Source organism: Barbus barbus, assembly GCF_936440315.1.
Source record: "Barbus barbus genome assembly, chromosome: 43".
NCBI classification, from domain to species: Eukaryota; Metazoa; Chordata; class Actinopteri; order Cypriniformes; family Cyprinidae; genus Barbus; species Barbus barbus.
Genome location: NC_136721.1, coordinates 13,101,918 through 13,124,488, shown reverse-complemented (window position 1 = coordinate 13,124,488; position 22,571 = coordinate 13,101,918). Strand labels below are relative to the sequence as shown.

At 37.0% G+C, this 22,571-nt stretch overlaps 1 protein-coding gene across 2 annotated transcripts in view; it reads left to right on the top strand.

Annotated features, from left to right (window-relative positions):
* Positions 1–7,898: 7,898 nt before the first annotated feature.
* Positions 7,899–22,571, top strand: part of LOC306862842 (cell adhesion molecule 1-like) — a 305,287-nt gene continuing 290,614 nt past the window's right edge. The window contains exon 1 of one of the 2 annotated variants that reach the window (XM_079405861.1): positions 7,899–8,029. In XM_079405861.1, the coding sequence (XP_079261987.1) occupies positions 7,939–8,029 (91 nt within the window). In that variant the 5' untranslated portion in view covers positions 7,899–7,938. The remainder of the gene's footprint in view (positions 8,030–22,571) is intronic. The other variant, XM_079405862.1, reaches the window with a different exon arrangement.

Sequence of the window (22,571 nt, the reverse complement as noted above, 5' to 3'; positions counted from 1 at the left end):
AAATCTCCAAAAACCTCCCTTTGGGGACGTCCTCATTTGTAAAACGGGTTTAAAAATAAACTAAACAAAGTTTTTTTGAAATTGTAAAAATGCAGAAAGTCTCCTGTGAGGGCTAAGTTTAGGTGTAGGGCAATAGCACATACAGTTTGTACAGTATAAAAACCATTACGCCTATGGAATGTCCCCATTTAGATAGCTAAGTAAACGTGTGTGTGTGTGTGTGTGTGTGTGTGGAGCACTGGCTGTTGTCAGACTCCTTGTGCAAACTTCTGCAAGGTTGCTAATATTTTTGGACAAATGTAGAGCGACATTATGAAACACTAACAAGAATGATCTAAATCACAACATAAAGACTTTTAAGCAGAAATTAAGCCTGGACAAACAACTAATTTAATGAGGCCTGTTTCTTCAAAGACCCAAACAGTGGCACTTAAACAACTGCATGCATAAACACGCATGAATGAAGCTAATTAATGACCGCGTTCATGATGCAAATAAAACAAGCTAACAAGAAAACTTCTGCACCCACTAATAAGGCTAAGAATGGGAAATTACGGTAGTGTCAGGCTTACCAGGGCCAATCATGAGAAAGCCACAAGCTGCCTAGATAACTAGCCTCCAGACACACTGTGAATTTGCCACGGGGAGCCTGAGCCCTCAGCCTAGTTACACAGGTGGCAACAGCCTATATGCCTATGAGAGGGTGGTTGTGTACCATACAGATATGACAAATAGCAACCTAACAAGGTCCATAAAGACACATATTCACACACTCCGACATAGGGTATATACCCTCAGAGACAGGGAAAAAAAAGACGCAGAGAAAGGATGCAGAAGGAAAGCAAGCAACAAAAAACAACAATAACGACATTGGACTTCTCAGGAGATGTGGTTAACTACAGGCACCTTCACCCAGCGCTCTGTCAAACTCCTAACAGAATGATCCACGCTGACATGCGATCGCATGCAACTGCAATGAACGAACAGCAGGCCTCTGTGATTTCCATAAAGCACTCCGCAATGGCAGCGACTGCCATCCTCATTATCTCGCAGTACAGAAAACCTTTGTGTCCACCACAGATTAATGATTTGTGCATTTCATAATAAACTGGTCCTCTTTGACAGTGATGAATGTTGTGGCATGTGCAGGGGTCCAGACACTCTCTGTTACACCTTGGTAATTTGTTCTTCTTGTCACACACTTTGACTGGAGCAGAAATCAATGAATGACGCAATACTTTCCTAAATCATGTCCTCATATTGGAGACAGCAGATATCAGGAGGAAACTGTCATTTTCTCCCTCTATGATACCCTCCTTCTTCTCAAAATCACCTCAATTACTTTCGCCTTCCCATTCAGATTCCTTTGGTAACACGAGTCCTGAACAGAAAAGCTTTTTGAAAGCAACTTGTATCAAGTTGTGTCTGTGTTAAATGATAGCTGTCGGATCTGGACCTGTATGTCTCAATGTCACATTTATCCCAGCACTTTAAGAGCAAGAGCTGTATAGGAAAAAGGATGCTGTGCATAGTAGCATCTGGCATTACTTTCAGATGCGTTCCTATCCAGTTAAGTTTTAAGTTGCCACAAGATTTATGAGGATGGACTGTTCGGATCAGATTCGCCAAGCTTCGGCATTTCCTGTCTGCGCCTCAGACTGAAACTACCACTTGTGCATAAATACTTGAATAACAAAAGCAGAAAAGTGATTTTATTTACAAAAAAAAAACATTCTTGATTTTTATGGATAGCTTATTTCAAGGCCTAGATCTTTCTAAGAAGTAAAAATACTACTAAAAGTTTAACAACACACCATTGAAGACATTTAGATATGAAACTGTAATGTTAGCCACACTGCAGTGATTATTAATACAATCATGATACCTAAACAAAAGATTTAAACACTGCTTTCTACATTGAAGCAGCAGAACTTGGTTACACGTTAAGAGAGATGCTCATAAAAACACCAGGAGCCAGTTGCATAAACATAGCCACTAAGATTGTATCTTAAGAACTAGTTTGGCCAGCTAACAGTTAACCAAGTGGAAATCAGTTTTAGTTTTCAGATTTAAATAAGACCAATCTACCTTTCTATGTAACTGATTTCAAAAGTTATGAAATCATCTTGAAGATAAAAAAAAAAAAAACTTAGATGACTATCATTTAAGAGGCAAGTCTAAGCAATTTATGTAACTGGCACCAGATTAGGTTTGGAATAACCTCCTATTGGTTCCATAAATAAAAAGTGCATTGGTAAATAATAATCTTTAATGGACAGCAAAGAATCATTTCAGCATAAGGGAATCACTAGAGCTGAAATTGAGCAATTCATTAAATACAGTAGGGCCTAAAGCTTAAACTAACAATATTTGTGAGATAAATATGATTACCACAGAAAATAATTTGATTCATCCCTTGGTTGTTGCAGTAGCTAAAGCATTTGCAAGGGGTTAAGTTATCTATGCATAAACGGTCAAATTAATGTCACAAATATACCATAGCCACTTTACTTTACCATACATGATATGATAGAAACACTTACTTTCTTTGTTTGTGTTACGTTGTATCCACTATTTCAACTTGTTTTCAAAAAGTAACGCCACTGAATGCTGTAAAGGATAACGTTAGCACGAGGTACCCTACGCGTTTGCATTTGCATTTAGCTGAGCAGGTATTTTGCCCTGCTGCAATTTTGAATCATCAGAATAACATAAATCACTTTCTTTCCTTTTGTCTCCATATGTCCAAAAAAAAAACCCAGCCCGCAGCAGTCTAAAATTCAGCTGTCTACTGTCACCTGACAACACGTACGACGAATCAAGTAGCTAAAATTTCATCCCCATAAAACAACGATTCAACTAAGTTAATAAACATATAAATACATAATGACAACTTTACATCATTATGCATGTTTTACAGAAGATGATTATGATACTTTAATAAAAAATATTAACTCTAGTATTAATTATTTTCAGTGAAAATCAATTTTATGCTATGCCCCTCACACACATGGCTGTTTTACTGTTTCTTATCAATCTGACCAGGTTTACAATAAACAGTACATTGTGAAGCATAAGATTTTGCCTTAATGTTTTTGTTTTATTGTTTTTAAATGAGTATAATATATATTTCATCATGCATGCATACAGAACTGAGCAGTATTCTTTTGCAATATAGTCTATTTTCCACAAAGTTAGTCAACCCCTAAGCCAAATGTTTCTACTGTACATATCCTTCATTTAGCGTTAATATCATTTTTTTTCTGTCACAATCATGTGCTTTGGGAAAGTCATTAAAGGAATAATTATAGAGGAGCCCTGCTGAGTTAGTATCATGGGACAATGTGTGCACTCTAGTGTTGATACCAAATGAATATCACTTATTTGCAAGCAAGAACAAAACCCTTGAGGCAAATCAATAAATAACAGGAAGATTTCATTAACTAAAGAGCTCTCATAGTGATTTTTCTGAAAGAACAAAAAATGAACCTTAAGGACAGGAAGGTCAAAACATGAGTGTTTGGCTCCGACATAAGTTTGTGCAGTCTGTTGCCCACTCTGGGGTGTTTCTTTCATCTAACTTAGGCTTTGATATTCTTTAAAGGAAAGGTGTATCCTAAAATGTATTTTACATCACTGACAACAGTGCATCTGATGGCTGTATGAAAGAGTGATTATGTATCTCATGGCTACATAAAACTTTAAGTTGTTGCTTTGATCATATGCTGCCTTGAATCTTGAATACAGATTAATGCTGCCTTCATGTGCTATTGGAATAACTGTAAATATGAGTTTCCTAGTCAGAAATGGGACATGTTAGTTAGTTAGATAGTTAGCTACGTTATTGTTCAGCCTTGGCTGAAAATTGGTCTTAGGTCTCGCTTACATACAACAATGACAGTACAATTCCCATATCAATACAATTCACATAACACATCAAATAAATAATTAATACATTCATCCTTCCTAAAAACACTGTAATCCTACCCTTTATTCCCCTTCCATAAAAGTGCAACCAGTGCCATATCGTCTGCATATTTATACAATTTATCATTTGTACTCTGCATTTGCGTCTCATTTGTATAGAGAGAAAATAATAGGAGTGACAAAACATATCCTTGGAGTGCTCTTGTATTTGAAAACATAATATCTGATTTAACTCCCCTGATGCAAACTTGTTGTGGTCTATCTGTTAAGAAATTTTTAATCCAGTGAATTATTACTCTATTCACTCCTAAAACTAAAAGACGTAAGACTTTGAAACTTTAAGACATGCAAGACTTTATGACTGTATATGTATTGGGTGGAAACTGGGTGGAAACAGAAATGATTTAAGGGCAGTCGTGGCCTAATGGATAGAGAGTTGGACTTGTAACCTGAAGGTTGTGGGTTTGAGTCTCAGGTCCGGCAGGGATTGTAGGTGGGGGAGTGAATAACCAATACTCTCTCCACCCTCAATACCACGACTGAGGTGAGACCCTTGAGCAAGGCACTGAACCCCCAACTGCTCCCTGGGCACTGCAGCAATGACTTGTATGCTTGGATGGGTTAAATGCAGAGAACAAATTCTGAGTATGGGCCATACTTGGCCACACACCACTTCCCTTTCCCCTATAAAAACAGTCATTTGATTCATAATGTAATTTCCTTTCCCTGATCTTTGTCAAACTAAAGCAGAGTGAACTTTATGCTTATTATAAAATAATCCTTTATTTTAGGAAAACTCCAAGTCAAGGGGAAGCACTTCATTGCTTGCTCCTACTTTTGGTCTTTCTAAATTTATGTTTTTCTGGACCATCAGTCACTTCGCCCTAAGAATAATTCCTGCCACAATTACTGTAAAAATGGACCTTGGAAAGCATGTTCAGCCATAAGTATTAGGGTGTATCATCAAAATCTGAATCTTGTATAAACATTTCTTTAATTCCTGTTCATCTCCAGAAAATCAAAGCACTTGCCCTGTGAGCCTTCCAAGTGAATTAGCATAATGAGCCACCAAGGGAAGAGCTACCTGGATTACCTTATCAATTTGCAACCCTGGCTCCAACTGTGAGTCAATTTGAGAAAGCACTCAATTAACTTATATTAAAAAGTCAACATAATTATGTTGATGAGAAGTCCCTTTCATATTGAGGGAGGAGATATCTGAACCAGACAGAAAGTTTTTTTCTCTGAATACTTATGAACTGATTACACCTAATAGCAGCATGCTTCCGATAATCTGTCATATTTAAGGCTTCCTCTTTTGTATTTCCTTACCATATATATAGTTTTTCATCCATTTATTTTATTTTCTTTCATTTTATTATCTCTTTATGTCCACATTCAAAGGAAAATCTAATATCTGGGGTTTTAGAAGCATTGATATCCCTTACCTGTTTTATTCCCATGTCATCCTAACTGTTGAGTGCATTTATTTTAAATGGAATATTATTACAATTGAAAACTATATTTTCAATTTGAATATATTTTAAAATGCAATTTATTCCTATGATGCAAAGCTGAATTTTCAGCAGTCATTACTCCAATCTTCAGTGCAATATGTCATGATCCTGCTGAAATCTAATATGCTTATCTATCTATCCATCTATCCATCTATCTATCTATCTATCTATCTATCTATCTATCTATCTATCTATCTATCTATCTATCTATCTATCTATCTATCTATCTATCGGTAATCATAATACATTTTTAAACACTTTCAATAAATAAAATGATTTCTGAAGGATAATGTGACACTGAATACGGGAGTAATGGCTGCTCAAAATTGAGTGTTGCCATCACAGGATTATATCACAATTTAATTTTAATTTAATAGGGTGAAGTCAGCAAAAGTGGGACATCAGTTAAAGTGGGACAAATAGGCTTTTGGTGTTGTGTTCCTTTTAAAAAAAAAAAAAAATTCTAATAATAGGCGGTCTTGAAATGTTGCAATTACAGTTTTTAATTTGAATATCAACATTTGATTAGTCAATTCATATGGGCATGGTTACCACTCAAATGCTGGAAGGCGAGAAAGTATATGTTACTGTAAGTGTCCGTACATAGTTTAAGTCTATTAAAATTGTTAAGGTTTAAATTCTAAACAGTATTTCAACCGACAATATAAATGTGTATTACATGTGTTCATGTGGTCATTCAATTTTATACAAAGTTGTACAAGTTTCATTGTTCTATTTTTAAAAAAAAAATCAAGCTTTGTTATTGTCCCAATTTACCTGAACGTGTTAGATAAATTGGGACAGTAGCATTCAGCTAAAGTAGGACATCCTATAAATTAAAAGATAATACATTGCTTAATGTGACAAATTGTTTTGTTTTACAAAAAATGTTACAAACTGTAGGCAGAAGACAGGTAAATATGTTTATGTAGTATGTGTGTAAGCATGGATGAGAGCAGGCATGTGTTTGTTTACAGGCACTTTTTTACGCACAAACACTTGAAGTAAAAGACTCACACATTAAAAAAAATAAATATATAAATGTGTGAGTCTTTTTCTTCAAGTGTTTGTGCGTAAAAAAGTGCCTGTAAACAAACACATGCCTGCTCTCATCCATGCTTACACACATACTACATAAACACACAAATATGAAAGCATGTGTTACACAAACACAAACACACACTTAATCACACAGCTGGACAAACACTTACAGTATACTCACAAACAGGAGCAGGCACATCATAAATGAAATCGTGGTGTTTTTACACTACACCGTATTTCTGTTTAAGTGATTCAATTCTTTGGTTTTGTCCTTCTGTTGGAGTGTTTTAAATGTTTACATTTGTATTTCTGTTGAAGTGCTTTAATAATTCTTTAAATGCATGTATCTGTTGAAGTGTTTTAATTCAATAAGCATTAGGTGTTTTTGAGTTCAGTCAGTAGCACAATCCACTAGTATGTCTATTTTTATAAAGTTATTCTTTTCAATTCTGAAGATTTTCTATTGCAAAAGATTATTTGTACAGTGTTATGCAGTAGGATATAGCATTTTATAAGCAATTTACCTGAAAAAGCCCGAAAAAATGGGTGCTTAACATTTTTGAATATCTGTAAGCCTATGTTTAAAACAACAGCCAATATTCTTTCAAAAAACATAGTAGATACAATAGACTTTGAGGATTTGTTTAAAGCGGTGTCGGTAGAATAGATTTATGCATTTGTATTGAATACACAATTTACCAAAGTATGTCCCACTTTTGCTGACTTATTATAAATTATTTTAAATTGTAATAATATTTCACAATATTACTATTTTAACTGTATTTTTTCATCGAATAAATGTAGCCTTAGTGAGCCTAAGAGCCTTTTAAAAACATCTCAGAGAGAGAGAGAGAGAGAGACGCTAGGTGACGCCACTAGAGGCACTCTTTTTCTCTGAAGATATTAAATTGTTACAGTGGGTACAGTGTTAATGGTAACCATAGTTACTGTTTAAATATTTTTATAGGCTGGTTAGTACAGCTACAGTGGTATTATCACAATTGCAATTATTATTATTATTATGAAAGTATGAATATGCAAAAAATTATATATTAATGTAATAATATATATATATATATATATATATATATATATATATATTTGTATGGTATTTAAGCCTATTAGCATTAGTAACTGTACGCAATATTATCTGCACTATGGCATTCTGCCATAAACTATATGGTTACCATGGTACGTTTTTGAGAAGGGGCATGGGGGCTTCTTTCTTCTGATCAACAGGGTGTTTTTCCGGAAACAAACATATTTGTCTTTTACATTAAGACACAAAAATGATTCTATTCAATAGCGTCAACAGACACGGTTGAGCACAAGGGCTGTATTAAATGTGTTGACGTTCTTTTGAATGGGTATTTGTTCCCGCCCTTTCCCAGCATCTCCTGACGCGCAGCCCCCGTCGCTCTAGGTGAAGCTCAACTCACTCACGAGCTTCAGAATGAAGCAGGTGTCCAACATGGCGAACACGAGCAACGGATCTCTCGCGACTCTCCTCATTTTATTCACCATTTCGGCAGCTATCCATACAGGTAGGAACTGTGCTTTTGGATTAATCTGCTTGTATTTTACGGGAGAAATGGTTGAGCCAGCGCGAAGGAGATTTGTACACAGTGTGGCGTCGTGATTCAAAGTAATAGTTCAAAGTACCGACGTGTTACAAAGTTAGATATGTGTTTTTCAAACTGAAACGTTCGAACGAAATGCGGATTTTTTCATCTGTTCTGTTAACTTTGACGCCATAAAGTCTGCAGATGTTTTCCAGTTGCTTTTGCTGCGGGTCTCTCGTGCGGGAGAAGCGGGACGTTTCTCTCCTTACACAAAACTAACATTGTTTTACCAGCACATTAGTTACGCTAAGGATGTAACCCAGATATAGGCTACCGTAGAGCTTTTATCACGACATTAGCAGGCTTTTGGAGAGCGAAGCTCAGCATCATCCTTCTGAACAGCTTCAGTTTGGATTGATTAATGTAATGGATTTGGATCTCAGCTGATGCTCCTGTGAGTGGTTCTCGAATCCCATTTTATTAATCGCAGTCTTTTTTAGCCGTTACGAGTTTGCAAGTCATTGAAATGGATTGTGGAAACAACATACAGCAGTTACAACGCATCACGGACAGCGAACACCATCTACATGGGCTGCATGCAGCTCGCATACGCCTGCGAATGAGTTCCTTAAAGTTTAGCAATACGCATTAACGCTTTTGTTTCATATCAAAAACAATGTTTTTGTTTTAAAGGGACAGTTCACTTTAAAGCAGAATAGTCATTATTTACTGTTCCTCATGATGTTTCAAATCTCTCTGTGTTTTGTGGAACACAAAAGGAGATGTGAGGCAGAATGACTCCGTGTCAAATTCACTTTTAGTCTATGGAAAAATATGCAACGAAGGTGAAAGGTGACCGAGGCTACCAGTCCCTAACATTTGTGTCCTACGGTAGAAAGAAAGTCAGAACCCCACGGCTTCTGTGGTTCCATATGTAACAACATGAGGGTGAATAAATGACAGAAATGTCATTTTGCGGTGAACTGTCCCTTTAAGTCAGAGTAGCGCATATGTGTGACCGCTCGCTCTAAACTGGCAGCATCCGCGCTCTGTTTCTCTGTTCTTGTTCTCTGTACTGTTTATCTCTGTTCTTACTTCTGGATAGGCTGTTTAAAAACAGTCATTGCTCAAATAGTAAACTTTAGGGGCTGCGGTAGCAGTTTTGTTTTAAAAATAAATGCAAACATTTCACATTTTGAATACCAAGCTGAGTCTTCGCTGCTGAGGGAATGTTTTTATGGTCGTGGCGCTGCCAAGATTTCCTCTGTTATTTAACGCGGTTCTCTTAAGTAACCGATATTTATTGTATCTCCACTTTTAATCTTTCTGGACAACAGCAGTCGCAGTGTTCAAACTGAGTCAACAAGTGCAGGTCTTTTCACTTGGAAACATATTATATGTCTTGGTCGACGGTCGTGCTGCGTCTACTCGGAGGCTGCATCTATAATGCAAGCATCGCTTTGTTGTTTAGTTTTTGTCGCGTTGCGTCGATTGTAATGCGGAGGTTCTATGTTTGCTCGTTTGCTGTGTAGATGGTGTGTGTGGCTTTATCTCTCCGGGCAGCGATGCTGAGAAAATAAGGTGCGGAGTCACAATGAAACGACGATTATTTTACTTTTGGAGGAGGCAGAGTCAGTGATTGGAAACGTATCGTGTCAAAACAAAGGTCCGTTGAGATGCTCAGTGCCAGCGATAGTTATAGATACAACGTGGAAAACCGGTTTTCTTATCTAAGTTTCGAGATTTAAGATGCTTTTTGCGCAACTGACATTAAATCATTATCTTGTCATCATTCTGATATCATCATGTCACAATAATATCTATTATTAGGTGTGTCTTTTCAGTGGAGCCAGTATAATGTGATGAGTAATAGAGTTATTTCTACAAACATTTTGTGGTTATTCTTCTACCCATTACTTGAACAAATGTGCAGGTGTCGTCAATATTTTAACACAGGGAGATATAAACCAGCAGCAACATGTAGGTGTTCATTAAATGGTTAACTCTTGGCTGAATGGATACCAGTTTTATTTTATTTGCATGAATGTAGCAAAATAATAGCATTGGAATATTAAATTAAATTAATTTAAAAACAAATGTTCTTTATTAAAAATGGACTGAACTAGATATTTTAAACTAGAATTCTAAACCACTAAACCGCAAGAGAAAAACGTGCATTTGTCTGATTGTACAGTTAACTTTTAATTAGTCTAATGCCTACAGCATGTGACAACTTGCCCCAGTGATTCCTATATACCAGCTATCATTACTGTGCTTCCAAGCTTTTGCTCTTACTCCCTCTGAATTTTTAAAAGCTTAATGTCTCTTCGGTGCCTGTTGTTTTGAGGGTTTAAGCATTGTTTAATTGTGCTCTGTCTGTCTGGTGTTTCCACACATTGTCTTTAAGTGCAAAGCATAAGGAAAGGGAAGTGGTGTGTGGCCAAGTATGCTGACCCATACTCGGAATTTGTGCTCTGCATTTAACCCATCCAAGTGTACACACAGTAGTGAACATACACCCGGAGCAGTGGGCAGCCATTGCTGCATGCGGCGCACGGGGAGCAGTTGGGGGTTCGGTGCCTTGCTCAAGGGTCTCACCTCAGTCGTGGTATTGAGGGTGGAGAGAGTGTTGGTTATTCACTCCCCCATCTACAATCCCTGCCAGTGAGACTCGAACCCACGACCTTCGGGTTACAAGTCCAACTCTCTATCCATTAGGCCACGACTGCATTGAAGCTTATGCTTAATAGCCCTTCTTTGACAAAAGCCTCATATTTCAGGGAATCCCTCATTTTCCATTAGCCAGCGATAATGCTTTCAAATCAGATGAACATTTAGTACACAGTGTATAGCACGTGTAATTTGTTTAGGGCCTGCAGCAAATAAGTTTATATGAAAATAGAGAAAAGGCAAGCAGTAGCTTAACCAGGTTGCTGTTATTAGACATTTCTTCCCCTTTGAAGTGTGTATTATTGGTTTTGCTCCACTTGGCTGTCAGACTAATACCTTACAGAGTGAAAATGAAAATGACTGGGGGAGAAGCTAATCCACATAAGAATATTTTGAGGATTACGGCTGGAGTCTGCCATGCCCGCCTCGCTATTGATTGGTTGCTTTGCTCTGTAAAAATGACAGCACAAGGAGAGACAAGAGCTCTCTTAATTCTTTCAGTTTGGGCTGTATCGAGAGAGATTACTGGTGTTATTGGTAATGTTTTTCGTTATATACGTGTGTGAGTGGATGACATTAGATTCTTATGGTATCATTGAATTTCCATTAGAAATCATTTGGCTCAGTTGGTTTATGGCTTGGCTCACTTATTTAGCGACTGCAATTGAAATACTGTACGTGTCATGATTAGAAAAATGGCAGCAATTGACATTGGGGTTGGTAGTTGGAAGTTTTGGATTGGAGAAAATTCCTTTAGCAAAGGTCAGGTTATTTGCCTTGGTCTAAACGCCACTATGGCACAGACACGAAGATGGTGATTGATGAGTAAAGATGCTGAGAGCAATACAAAACTCAACCACTAGATGATCAATGAACTCATTGACTTTGACAGAAGCTCCTATTCATACCCATTGTGAACATGGACTAAATTATGTATTTATTTCAGTAAATAAAGGCAGTTGTGTCTCGATTAAAATTCTGTAATGACATTCCCCTGTTTCAACACAATAGAGGGCCCCGAAGGCAAAATACATGCTGACCAGCATATGAGTTGTTTGAGCCTAATTTTTTCTAAATTGCTCTTTGTTTGGATGAAACGTCCAACAAGGACGCTTTGTTCTACCGGAGCCAAGCTGGGATGCTTGTTTGCTGAGTAAGAGAATCCCCAAGAATCATTGTCATGCAATCAGCCGTTCCATGTACCACCCAAGAGATGACTATCAAACAAAATGTGCTTTAAAAAGTGGTGCAGGCCTTGAATAGCATTTTAGTAGTTTGCAGACTTCTAGATAAAGTTTGGTAACACTTTATTTTAAGGTGTGCTTGTTACACATTACATGTACTTACTATTATAATAACAATTATTTATGCATAATTACATACAAGTAACCCTAAACCGAACCCTAATCCTGACCCTAACCAAATAGTAAGTACATGGTAGTTAATAAATGTTACTCAGTACGTAAATGTATAATTGCACTGTAACAAGGACACCTTAAAATAAAGTGAAGAGTTCATTTGCAAAAATGGATAACTCCATTTTGATTTTGATTAAGTAAAAATAACAAAAAAATACAGCTAACTAACACAATAAAACACAATAAAAACATGTTAACAATAAAAAAAACATGATTTTTGAAAAAAAAACAACAACAAAAAACCCCGGAGTTATCTGTTTTTGCAAATAAACTCTTCAAGTGTAACCTAAAGTTTTTATTAACTTTTATGCTAATCTACCTTATCAGATAAATAAATATGATATTAAATATGTAAAATATTTATTATATTTAAAAAAAATGAATAATGTTATATTTTAGTGGTAATGAGCACAAAAAAGGCTTTTCTTTCAGTCATTGAGCTGTTTTATTGAATATTATGAATAATGTGGCATTATGCAGGTGCACCTTAGTGTTTGGTGGAAATTGAGACCATTTTTAACGTTCAGTGTAACTGTGAGCTTGTTTTGCAGACAGCTGATGAACCGAAGGATCAAATTGTGAAACGCAGTGCCACTGCAACCTCCCACTTCCCATCCTGTGCCGGAGAGCTGCTGATGATGGAGCAGTTTACCATACCATCATATTGCAGCTCACGCTGAGCAAGTTCTCATTAAATAGAGATTATCAGCACCCATTAGCATTACCATTAAGAACAATTCACCCACTCAGAAGTCTTACGTATAAGGTTAATCGCTGCTCTTTTCTCAAAATATATCTCGTCCCCATCAAGAGAGAGGCGATATGTATGTTATCATAAAGAAAGGTCCCTTGGGAAACACAACCATTTATCTTCTGGCTGTATAAATATGGATTTAGTGCTCTCTTATAATCAACAATGAGTTTTTCCTTTTGCAGTACACAGAAAGATAAAAGAGGACTCTTTTGTTCAGAAATCACTACAAAGTCAAATGCTTAGAGGTTGGTCTGTTCATAATTTGGAAATCCCAAGATGCTGGATTACATATTTGGTCCATACAGTGGGAATTGAACTTGTTGAATCCATTGAAGATGTTAAATGGCCTGGAAGTTGTTGGCTCTTCTTTTTGGATAACAATTTGTTCTTTGATAGTTCTCTTTGTTCACAGCTTGTATTGTTCAGAGCTTTTTGTGGCTTAGAGCCGCAGCATGCAGACAAAAAGATAAATGTGCATGCAATCTTTTGGAGTTTCAGTCCATTCATTACAGTCAATGCACAAGCGCGGCGAGCCTATTTTTTGTGCTTGTCATTTTATTGTGTTCTGACATTGAATCATTGGGTACATTACAATTTGTATCTCACTCCTTCCTGTTTCATCTCGTCATTTAAGATCGGCCGGGCTTTATATCAATGATGTGAACGGCTGACACTCATCATTCCATCCTCTTCACACTACCTTGGGCTTTATTAAAATTCTTTTATCAGGTCACACTTGAAGGGCAAATGCGAAAGGGTTTTGCATGTTTGTTTTACGATAAAAAGATGTAGCCATTTGTGCTGGCTCCTCTGACCTACTATGTCAAAGGATTCGTTTTTCCTAATAAAACAAAATAGGTCAGGCTGTAATCTCTCAGTGTCTGGTGAAATGCGGAAGGGTGGGCCCGCTGGGGTGATCTGCGATGTTCATCTAACAACACAGCAAGAATTCCTCAGTGCTCTGCAAGTGTCATGTCTTAGGTCAACATCAGATTAAAAATAGTGTTTTTGTTTGCTAACTCACTGCAGGAATCGTGATTTTCATGTCAATATCAAAGGCAGGTTAGAATTACATTTAACTGTTATTATAGATCTGTATTCCCTTGCAATGTTTTAATAGGATTGTTTGTGCAGTTTGTGCAATTTGTGCCAAAAACATGGTAGAAGCCTTAGCCTAAACCTTAAGTCAAGTGGTGGAAACAAAATACAGTGTCAAATAGTTGGTGGTGACCATTGTAACCAATGCCTAAAATATAGTCAATAAACAGAGACTATTTACAGTTAGGAGCTTTGTACAAATGAGCTAGACAGATGGGTGTGGGATGCGGCATTAGTCTTAAGTAGATACTGTAGTGCAGTGAAGATTTACATTGTGCAAATATAAAATGCTGTATAAACCAATTGAAGCAGTTGAAGGTTTTCTCTTTACTGCACATTGCAGGGGAAAATAAATTATGTATGTAGATTTACTTCCTATATATATATGTGAGCCTGTAGACATATGAAAACATTTGGGCATTATCGAAAAAAAAAAGTGTTTACTGTTATGCATCAAAACAGAGACATAAAAGAATCTTTTCGTCGTTAATATTGAAAAGCAGTTGCCGAGCCCCAAATGCCTGTAATCATGTGTTTTTATACACTCCCTGAACAGATACTCAGTAATCCGGTCACTCAGAGCACATTGATGGACTCGCAATAGTGTTTTGGAATAAGCTGCTTTCAGTCATTTTTGTCATCCTCTGATGTGCCCGTCCGATTTGTCTGTCAGCAAAGACATGTTATTGTGCTCTTTACATATAAAGAAGAGATTCCAGGCCTAGTGAGATTCTGTTTATGTCAGCATAGCATTCCCAGGATGTCCTTTTAGAGCAGGAATGTACAGTCTATGCAGTATTATAGTTATTGCTGAGCTTCTTATTATGAAGTTTCTTTATGTGTGCTCTGTGCCCACTTTAGAATCAAGTGTCACCTTGCATGAATGTCTCTGGCTACAGCTCTGTTTGTGTGGTGTGGTTATTATGAAGGTAGTTATCTAGAAAGTCATGTTCGTTTCACAGCAGTGCCCGAGCACTGAATCAGTGCACGAGACAGACCTGCAAATTGGAATGTAGAAGTGTTTTACAAGCTGCGCTTGGTCATTTTGCACTTTGCCAAAGACCAGTTGTGTTTATCATCTTCTGTAGTTTGTTATAAAAGTGGTTAGGTTTTTAAAAGTGATAGTTCACCCAAAAATGAAGTTTTTTTCTTCTGTTGACCACAAAAGAAGATATTTTGAAGAATGTTGGTAACCAAACAGTAGCCATTGACTTTTATAGTATTTTTTTCCCAAACTGTGGAAGTCAAGTATATTCATTTGTGTTCAGCAGAAGAAAGAAACTCATACAGGTGTGGAGCAACTTGAAGTTGAGTAAATGATGAGAGAATTTAAATTTTGTGGTAAATTATTTCTTTAACATTTAGACTGCTTAAAACTTGGGAAACGTATAAACCACCACTACTACACTACACTACAAAATGTGACACTGAAGACTGGAGTAATGGCTACTAACAATTCATCTTTCAGGAGTAAAATTCAGGAAGAGATTACGTTTTAAAATATTGAAATATAAAGCAGACATTTTAAATAGCAATAATATGTTGCATTGTTACTGTCTTTACTGTGTACACTAAAAATACACTAAAAATAAATACAGTCTTGGTGATTTAAGCAATGTCCTTCAAGATATTTAAAAAGAAAATCTTACCAATTCCAAATTTCTGAATGATCTCTTTACAGCCTAAAATATCTCTCTATTTTGCGTAACTTTAAAGCACTACGTTAACTAGACTTTCAAGTTAACAATCACCAATGTTATTTTACATGAATGAAAATTTGTGCAATCATCTTTTTTTGCTAGGATGTCTAATCCACTAATTTGTGGATCCTTAAATACTCAATGTGATTTAGTGATAAGTGTGATGAAATAAAGGATATTAGCTTGCCTTAGGGTCTTAAAGGCTCATGCAATGGACTAGCAACCCTTTTCTTGTGTGCTTATGCCATGTAGACAAAATCTTCCCAATCTGGATTTGTTAATCCTGTTATCTGAGGGTTCTTCTTTTGTTCCCCTACTGTGCTGACAACAGACATATTTGGGTTCCAGACAAGAGCTCAGTTAAAGAAGCCATCTGGCTTTTTTTGTTTTGCTTTTTTTTTTTTTTTTTTCTTCAGGTCAGACAGTCACCCCTGAACAGTAACAAGACAGAAGGCACAGATAGGATGACTAGGAGCCCTTTCTGGGTCGAGAAAAGAGGAAATTGTTATAGCATTGGAGAATTACGGTTCAGGGCATATAGAAGCATATAAAAGTTGTCAGATGAACATAAAGCAGATACAGGTGGAGGGGAAAAAGATGAAAGTTTGAAGAGATGTTGGAATATTTGGTATTCCATAGCGGTTGGGATTGTTGTCCAAGAAGCAAGTGGTAAATGATGACAAAAATACGATCTCCATACAAATGCCATTTTTTACTCTCCGGGGTCTCGTTTCACAGCTTGAAAATGATTCCGCAAATTGTGGCTGTTAAGTGTTTGGCCTTGTGTATGTTGTCGAGTCCCCCAGCCCCTTTCACAACAATGTTTTTCTTGGATCATCTAGTACCTTCTCTTCAACTGCAACCGTCTGCCAAATGCTGAGCCTGTGCGCATTGAATATTTTTACAGATCCTTGAGATTCATCACACATTTCTTTGAAATTTGTCTAAAAAAAGCTCGCTCAATTGGCAGTTTTGTCTTCATGCTGATTTTCATGGAAGGGTAAAGACTTATATGCAGTTAAACATAAATTTGTTTTTTATCATCTAAGGGATTTGCTAGCACTTTTCCACCATGAACAGACTGCTATTTCCTGTTTTCATGTGGATTTTTGTAGATATAAATGTAATTTCAATTGTGCTGTGTTATTTGACTCATGTACCTAGGGCTGCCACTAACAACTATTTTTATTTCGATTAATCTATCGACTAATTTTTCGATTAATCGATTAATCTAAACTATTAATTTCCCAACTATTAATTTCCCAATCAACAATTTTACTTTTTTAAAGCAAAAGTAAAGTGCAACATAGAGTGCAAGAAGCAAGTGTCCATCTCATAGTCCAAATCAAAGTTCAGTATTATAGTGTAGGGCTGAACGATATATCGTTATCGTATCTATATCGAGATATGAACTTTCAAGATATTACTATCGAAAAAAGCAACGATATAGACGATATAGATTTCCCCTCTCCGCGCTCGCCCCGCCCTGCATACAACTCTGGCAGTCACACAACGAACATCAGTTTTACGAGTGCCCTTGAATGCACCGCTGAGGTCCCTATTCGACCGCAAACTTGTATGGTATAGCTCTGGAAATTCAGACACACAGAGAATCAGCTGTTCATCCATTTTGAGTTCGGCGCTTGTTTGGATGCCCCGTTTCTATTGGCCGCGCGGGGAAACGTCACAGAGCGCAGCGGCAAAAGTTGAACTATTTTGAACTTTGACCGCGGCGCGCACGCAAGCTCGCCCCTGGTGCGCTCCGCTGCGTGTGCGCTTTGGTCGGCGCAGCAACTAACCGCCCTCGCGCAGCGCAAGCCATTGAAATGAATGGGTTTCATAGCGCAGCGCAGCACATGCCGCGTCCTGTGTGAAAGGGCCTTGAAAGGGCCTTTACGCCGTACGAGTCGACGTCCACCAGTGAGTTCTTAAAAATAAAACTACACTTTCCAAATTTTTTTGTATTATGATGTTTTTAGTTTTCTGAGAAATGCTTGGTTTTCACCGAACCCGTAGTCATATCGTATCGTATCGATATCGAGATATCTGGCATGAAAATCGAGATATGAAATTTTGTCCATATCGTTCAGCCCTATTATAGTGTAAGAAAGGCAACATATCCACGTGTTCTGGTCTACTAATAATACAATTATAATCATTTACCAGAATTTATTTAGGTGAAAAATGTAAATGTGCAGTATTTCTGAAAAAAATACTTTTTATTTTTATATAAAATCAATTAATTGGAGATGCTTTTTATTATTAAAATTTAATGGAACCATTAAAATGGAATCCAGAAATTAATGGAAAACAGAATTTGGTACTAATAAAACTGTAAAACTCAATTAGACAGGCTTTTTGATTACTAAAATTTTAAAAACTGAATTTGGAAATGCCATGGACTTCATAGGGCCCTATAATTATATTTTTATTTAATTTTTTGTGGTAATAAAAATAGATTTAAGTGAACAATAGCTTTTAAAATGACTTAAAATATATATATAATAGCAATGATGAAATAATAATTAGTTAATAATAAAAAGTATCAAAAGCAAGAAATCATATGGTTTTATTGAAGAAAACTGTTAAAATACATAATGTATTATAAACAATAGAGCTAAAGTACATTGCGCATTACAACCAAGGCCTGCAGGGGGCGCCAACGGCCTGACGATTGTTTTTACACATTACTGTGCGATTGAATCCTTGTTTAATATTGACCAAGCACCATTTAATTCAAAGGTACACTTAATCTTTATTAATTTGGCCATTCCTTTAGTACAGAAATGCTACAGCTGCTGTAATTAAATGAATATGTGGACATCAAGATGTGTAAACTCATGAGTGAGGGTTTGAGCTTTTATTTTGAAACCGCGATGTATTCTCCAGTGTTTGTGTAGATTTATAAATGATTTACCTTACAAATCTGATGAAATGGGGCACGTTGCGTTCCCAGATGAAGGTTATAATAAACTCACAACAACATGCAGAGATGGAGTATGAGACGCTCCACATGTAAATGAAAACAGTTTCTGTGGAGCTACTGTGAACAGAGCCGCTGTGAGACGCATGTGCTTAACTACACGCATGGAAATAATTAAAGCGCATATACTGTGTTAGAACTGCATCACATATAATAATTAAATCATAGCGTTTGTGAATTCACAATTATGCTTAATTATGATTTTTAAATGGGTTTAATATATCATGCAGCCTTGGAAAATAGTCTAAAAATGTGTTTTATGGATTCTCGTCCGTGAAATGCGCCACTTCTGGCATTTTGCCGGTTAGTCAACGCGAGCAAAATGAAGTCGATGATTTTTAAAAATCGACTAGTCAATTAAAATCGACGAATCGCGACAGCCCTACATGTACCATTTATGTGCATTCATGGCTCATCGGATCTGGCCTAATTATGGTGGTCTAATGATTATCAGCCTTTAGTGGCAGCGCGAATGCCACGCAGCCACAGGTTCATGATATATATGTCTATTTCAGTCTCAAAATAGGGGCCCCTGCTGTAATATCAGTCACACTAATAGATAATTCATGCTTCGATACCCTCGCATGCACAACCGCAATCCTGAGAGAGCAGGCATCTTACCTCGCTTATTCCTTTGAAGTTTGCTCTACCAAACTTCCAGGGCTGTGCTACAATCAGGACCCCATGGAAACACGGAGATTATGGTGCAGCTTGGCTTGTCTTTTGAGAATAATCAGCTGAACCTGTGGGGAGGGAGGCCTGTAATTTTCTTCTAAACACTGCCAATCACAAAAAAGGCAGTGTGGTCCCCAATTCTCTGTAAGCTCGATGCATGCATGCACTGGTAGGGAGTGGGTATTTGTATTTAAGGCTAAATTTTATTCATAAATGTGCCTGTTATTGTTTTTTTTATTTTATCCCTTCCTCTGTCTAGTCTGCGCTTCAATTAGGATTCACTGTATCAGTGCCATGTTGTTTGGTGGCATGCACCCGCATCATTCTCTTCCAATTTGGATCTAATTGGTCTAATTAAATCTAATGACTTCCTTTATAATTCCACAGCCCTATTTAAGGACCATGATAAAGTGCTAAGAGCAGGGCGTGCATGTAGCGCATGGGAAGCGATAGTGCACTGGATGTGGTGTAGGTGGATACTTTGTGCTATCCTGACTCTGTTTGAGTTTTGTTACGTGCACACAATTTTTCTTATGCTGTATAATGTAAGTTCTGCATCATCTCTTGTTCCGGGCAGTCCAAATAAATGTGCTTTTGTCTTGTTCCAGTCAATAAACCCTCATAGAGAGCTTATTTAAGTCCTGCAATAATATCATTTCCAGCAAAAAATGATTTTTATAGATCATTAAAACCCACTTATTGTACTTTTCGTTAATTGATAAATAATGCACCCACTTTTTTATGAGTTCTCAGCAGATGGCAAGAGGGAAGAACAAGTGTCTAGAAAGTTGGAAATGAACCTCCATAGATACATTGAAGTTTTATTGCAGATTTGTGAATATTTCTGTGTAATGAGTTGATTATATGTAGGGTTAAGGATCAAAATTATTCAAAACCACTTCATTTATTTTTTTAAACCGTAATTAGTGGCAGCAAACAGTTTTTGTGATGTTCAGGTTCATTAACATTTCTTGGACATCTGCATTATCAGAAAGAAAATGCTCTAAAATATTGTCAGTATCTCCTGTACCACTCTTAAATCACAGCACAAGAAGTATGCTTTACTTTCAGTTTACAGTCTGAATGAATTGTGATGAGACCATTATTACTTTCATCATGTCCACCTCAAAATGAACTGAGAAACATTACTGCTTTTTGTGTACTTTCATAAATGAAAATTTTGTAATTTACATTTCCAAACCTGTATGATTTATTTCTGAGGAACACAAAAGAAGATATTGTGAAAAAAACTTTTTTTTCCCTCCATAAAGTGAAAGTCAGCAGGGTCCAAACCTACTGTGACAGCTGAAATGTTCTTCAAAATATCATCTTTTGTGTCTAAGACTTTCATGATTTAAATCATGTGGTTTAAAGATGGGTTGTCAAATTCAAAATGGTCCAGCTTAAAAAAACCCAGTCTTTTTCATTTCATTCATTTCTAATGTCTAATGTCAAGGCTCCAGTTGGGGTCAGGCAATCCCAAAACTTGCCTTACAGTATACAGGACTTCCAGTTATGACAGATTAGCCAAATAATAGTGCCGGCCACCCACTAGTCGATTTTAAAAATGCATAGTGAGTAATTTATTTAAATTAATTTAAGACAAAATGATCTGTCTGATCTTTCTCTTTGGATTACTGAGGCCTGGTAATAATGTTGAAAATGTGAATCATTTGAATAGCTGAAAACCACACATCTGCCTAATAGACACATTCAAACTCCCATTGTAACCTGTTTACTCATTCTCAAGGCATATGCTGCAAAATTGTTGTGATTTGCTCATTTTAAATGTGAAGTTGTTTTGGTTTCTCTCATCAGACTCAAAAGCCTGATCAGGGTATAGTATAAAACAGAATATAATGGGGCTCATTGTGCTGTTAAATTCAGTGGTATGCATAGAGCATGAGAACTAACTTATGCTTGTATCGTCAATAATGGAGAGCAGCTCAAACTTCTGGATTATTTTCCAAACACTCAGGGGTATTGTCCTATAAAAAAACAGCGGCCCATGAGTTCAGTTTTTTAGAAGCTGCTAATTAATTTCAAACTTTATCAAACAGTGGACAGTGTACATATTCATTAACATGGCCTTGACATCTCACAATGCCTGCCACAAAAACCCTCATGAAGAACATATTACCAAATATCATCATCCTGTTCTTTCACAGAAATAATTACCTTCCTGCTCAAAATCTGAGAGAGGCATGGTAGAATACATTCCAAATGTATTCACAGCAAATCAGAGTTGCGACAAACACAATTTTCAAGAGATACACACTACTATTCACACTAGATTTTGTTTTAGTGACACTGTTTTATGTTAAGCAACTGAAACTTGCATGAGATGACCAATAAGACAGACACGGCTCCATACAAATGCAGGGAAATTACCAGAAATGACCTGCTGGGGATCAATAAAGTGTTAAATCTCAGCTTCTAGTTTGCCTTAACAGAGCCAAAACACGCTCCACCTTTAGCCCTTAGGTTAGCCGTAAGAGGCTGGGTTGTTGATTGTGGATAGATTTCCTGCCCAGTTTAGCTTTTGCACAGTCCAGCATAAAGTGCCCTCAAAGCATTTGGGGGATCGGCAACGTTTCAGAAGATTAAAGGTTGTACAGCCTTAAGAACCAAATCGATGCGTTCTCCTTGCCTAGAGATTGACCGCATATTGATTCACTGGGAACAGGAAGTGAGGTGATGAAAACAATGCTGTGATTAAAAAAAAAAAAAAATGGACTCAACATACTGTAGGAAATGTAGTAACCTCACTTCAAGGTTGGAATCCCCTTTTAACCGCATCCCGCCGACAGTTCGCTTTTCATCTCATCAAATATTCCTGTTGTTGTTACTGTAGATATTTTCAGAGTCTTGTCTCGCATGAAAAGCAAGTTGCATCATCAGTGATAAAGAATTACAGACAGGCCATTTTGTCTCGAAAAGCTGCTCATTAAATAAAGGTTGTGGACAATTAAAGGCTTTGTTACTGTGTTGTTTCCAGCTCTGATTTTCAGACATGGATGGAAATAATGAGACGCACCGGTGACCGCTGTCTCCCTCCGTCTTGCTTTCAACTAAACAATTCCTTTTTGCTGAAGAGGGCATGTATGCGGGCACGCTGAATGCCAAGTGGTTGATATTTACCAATGAACATGACATACAACACTGGCCCACTTTGTCATTAGCCCCCTGTCATTCCCAGTGAGTCTGGGCAGGTGCTAATCAGCAT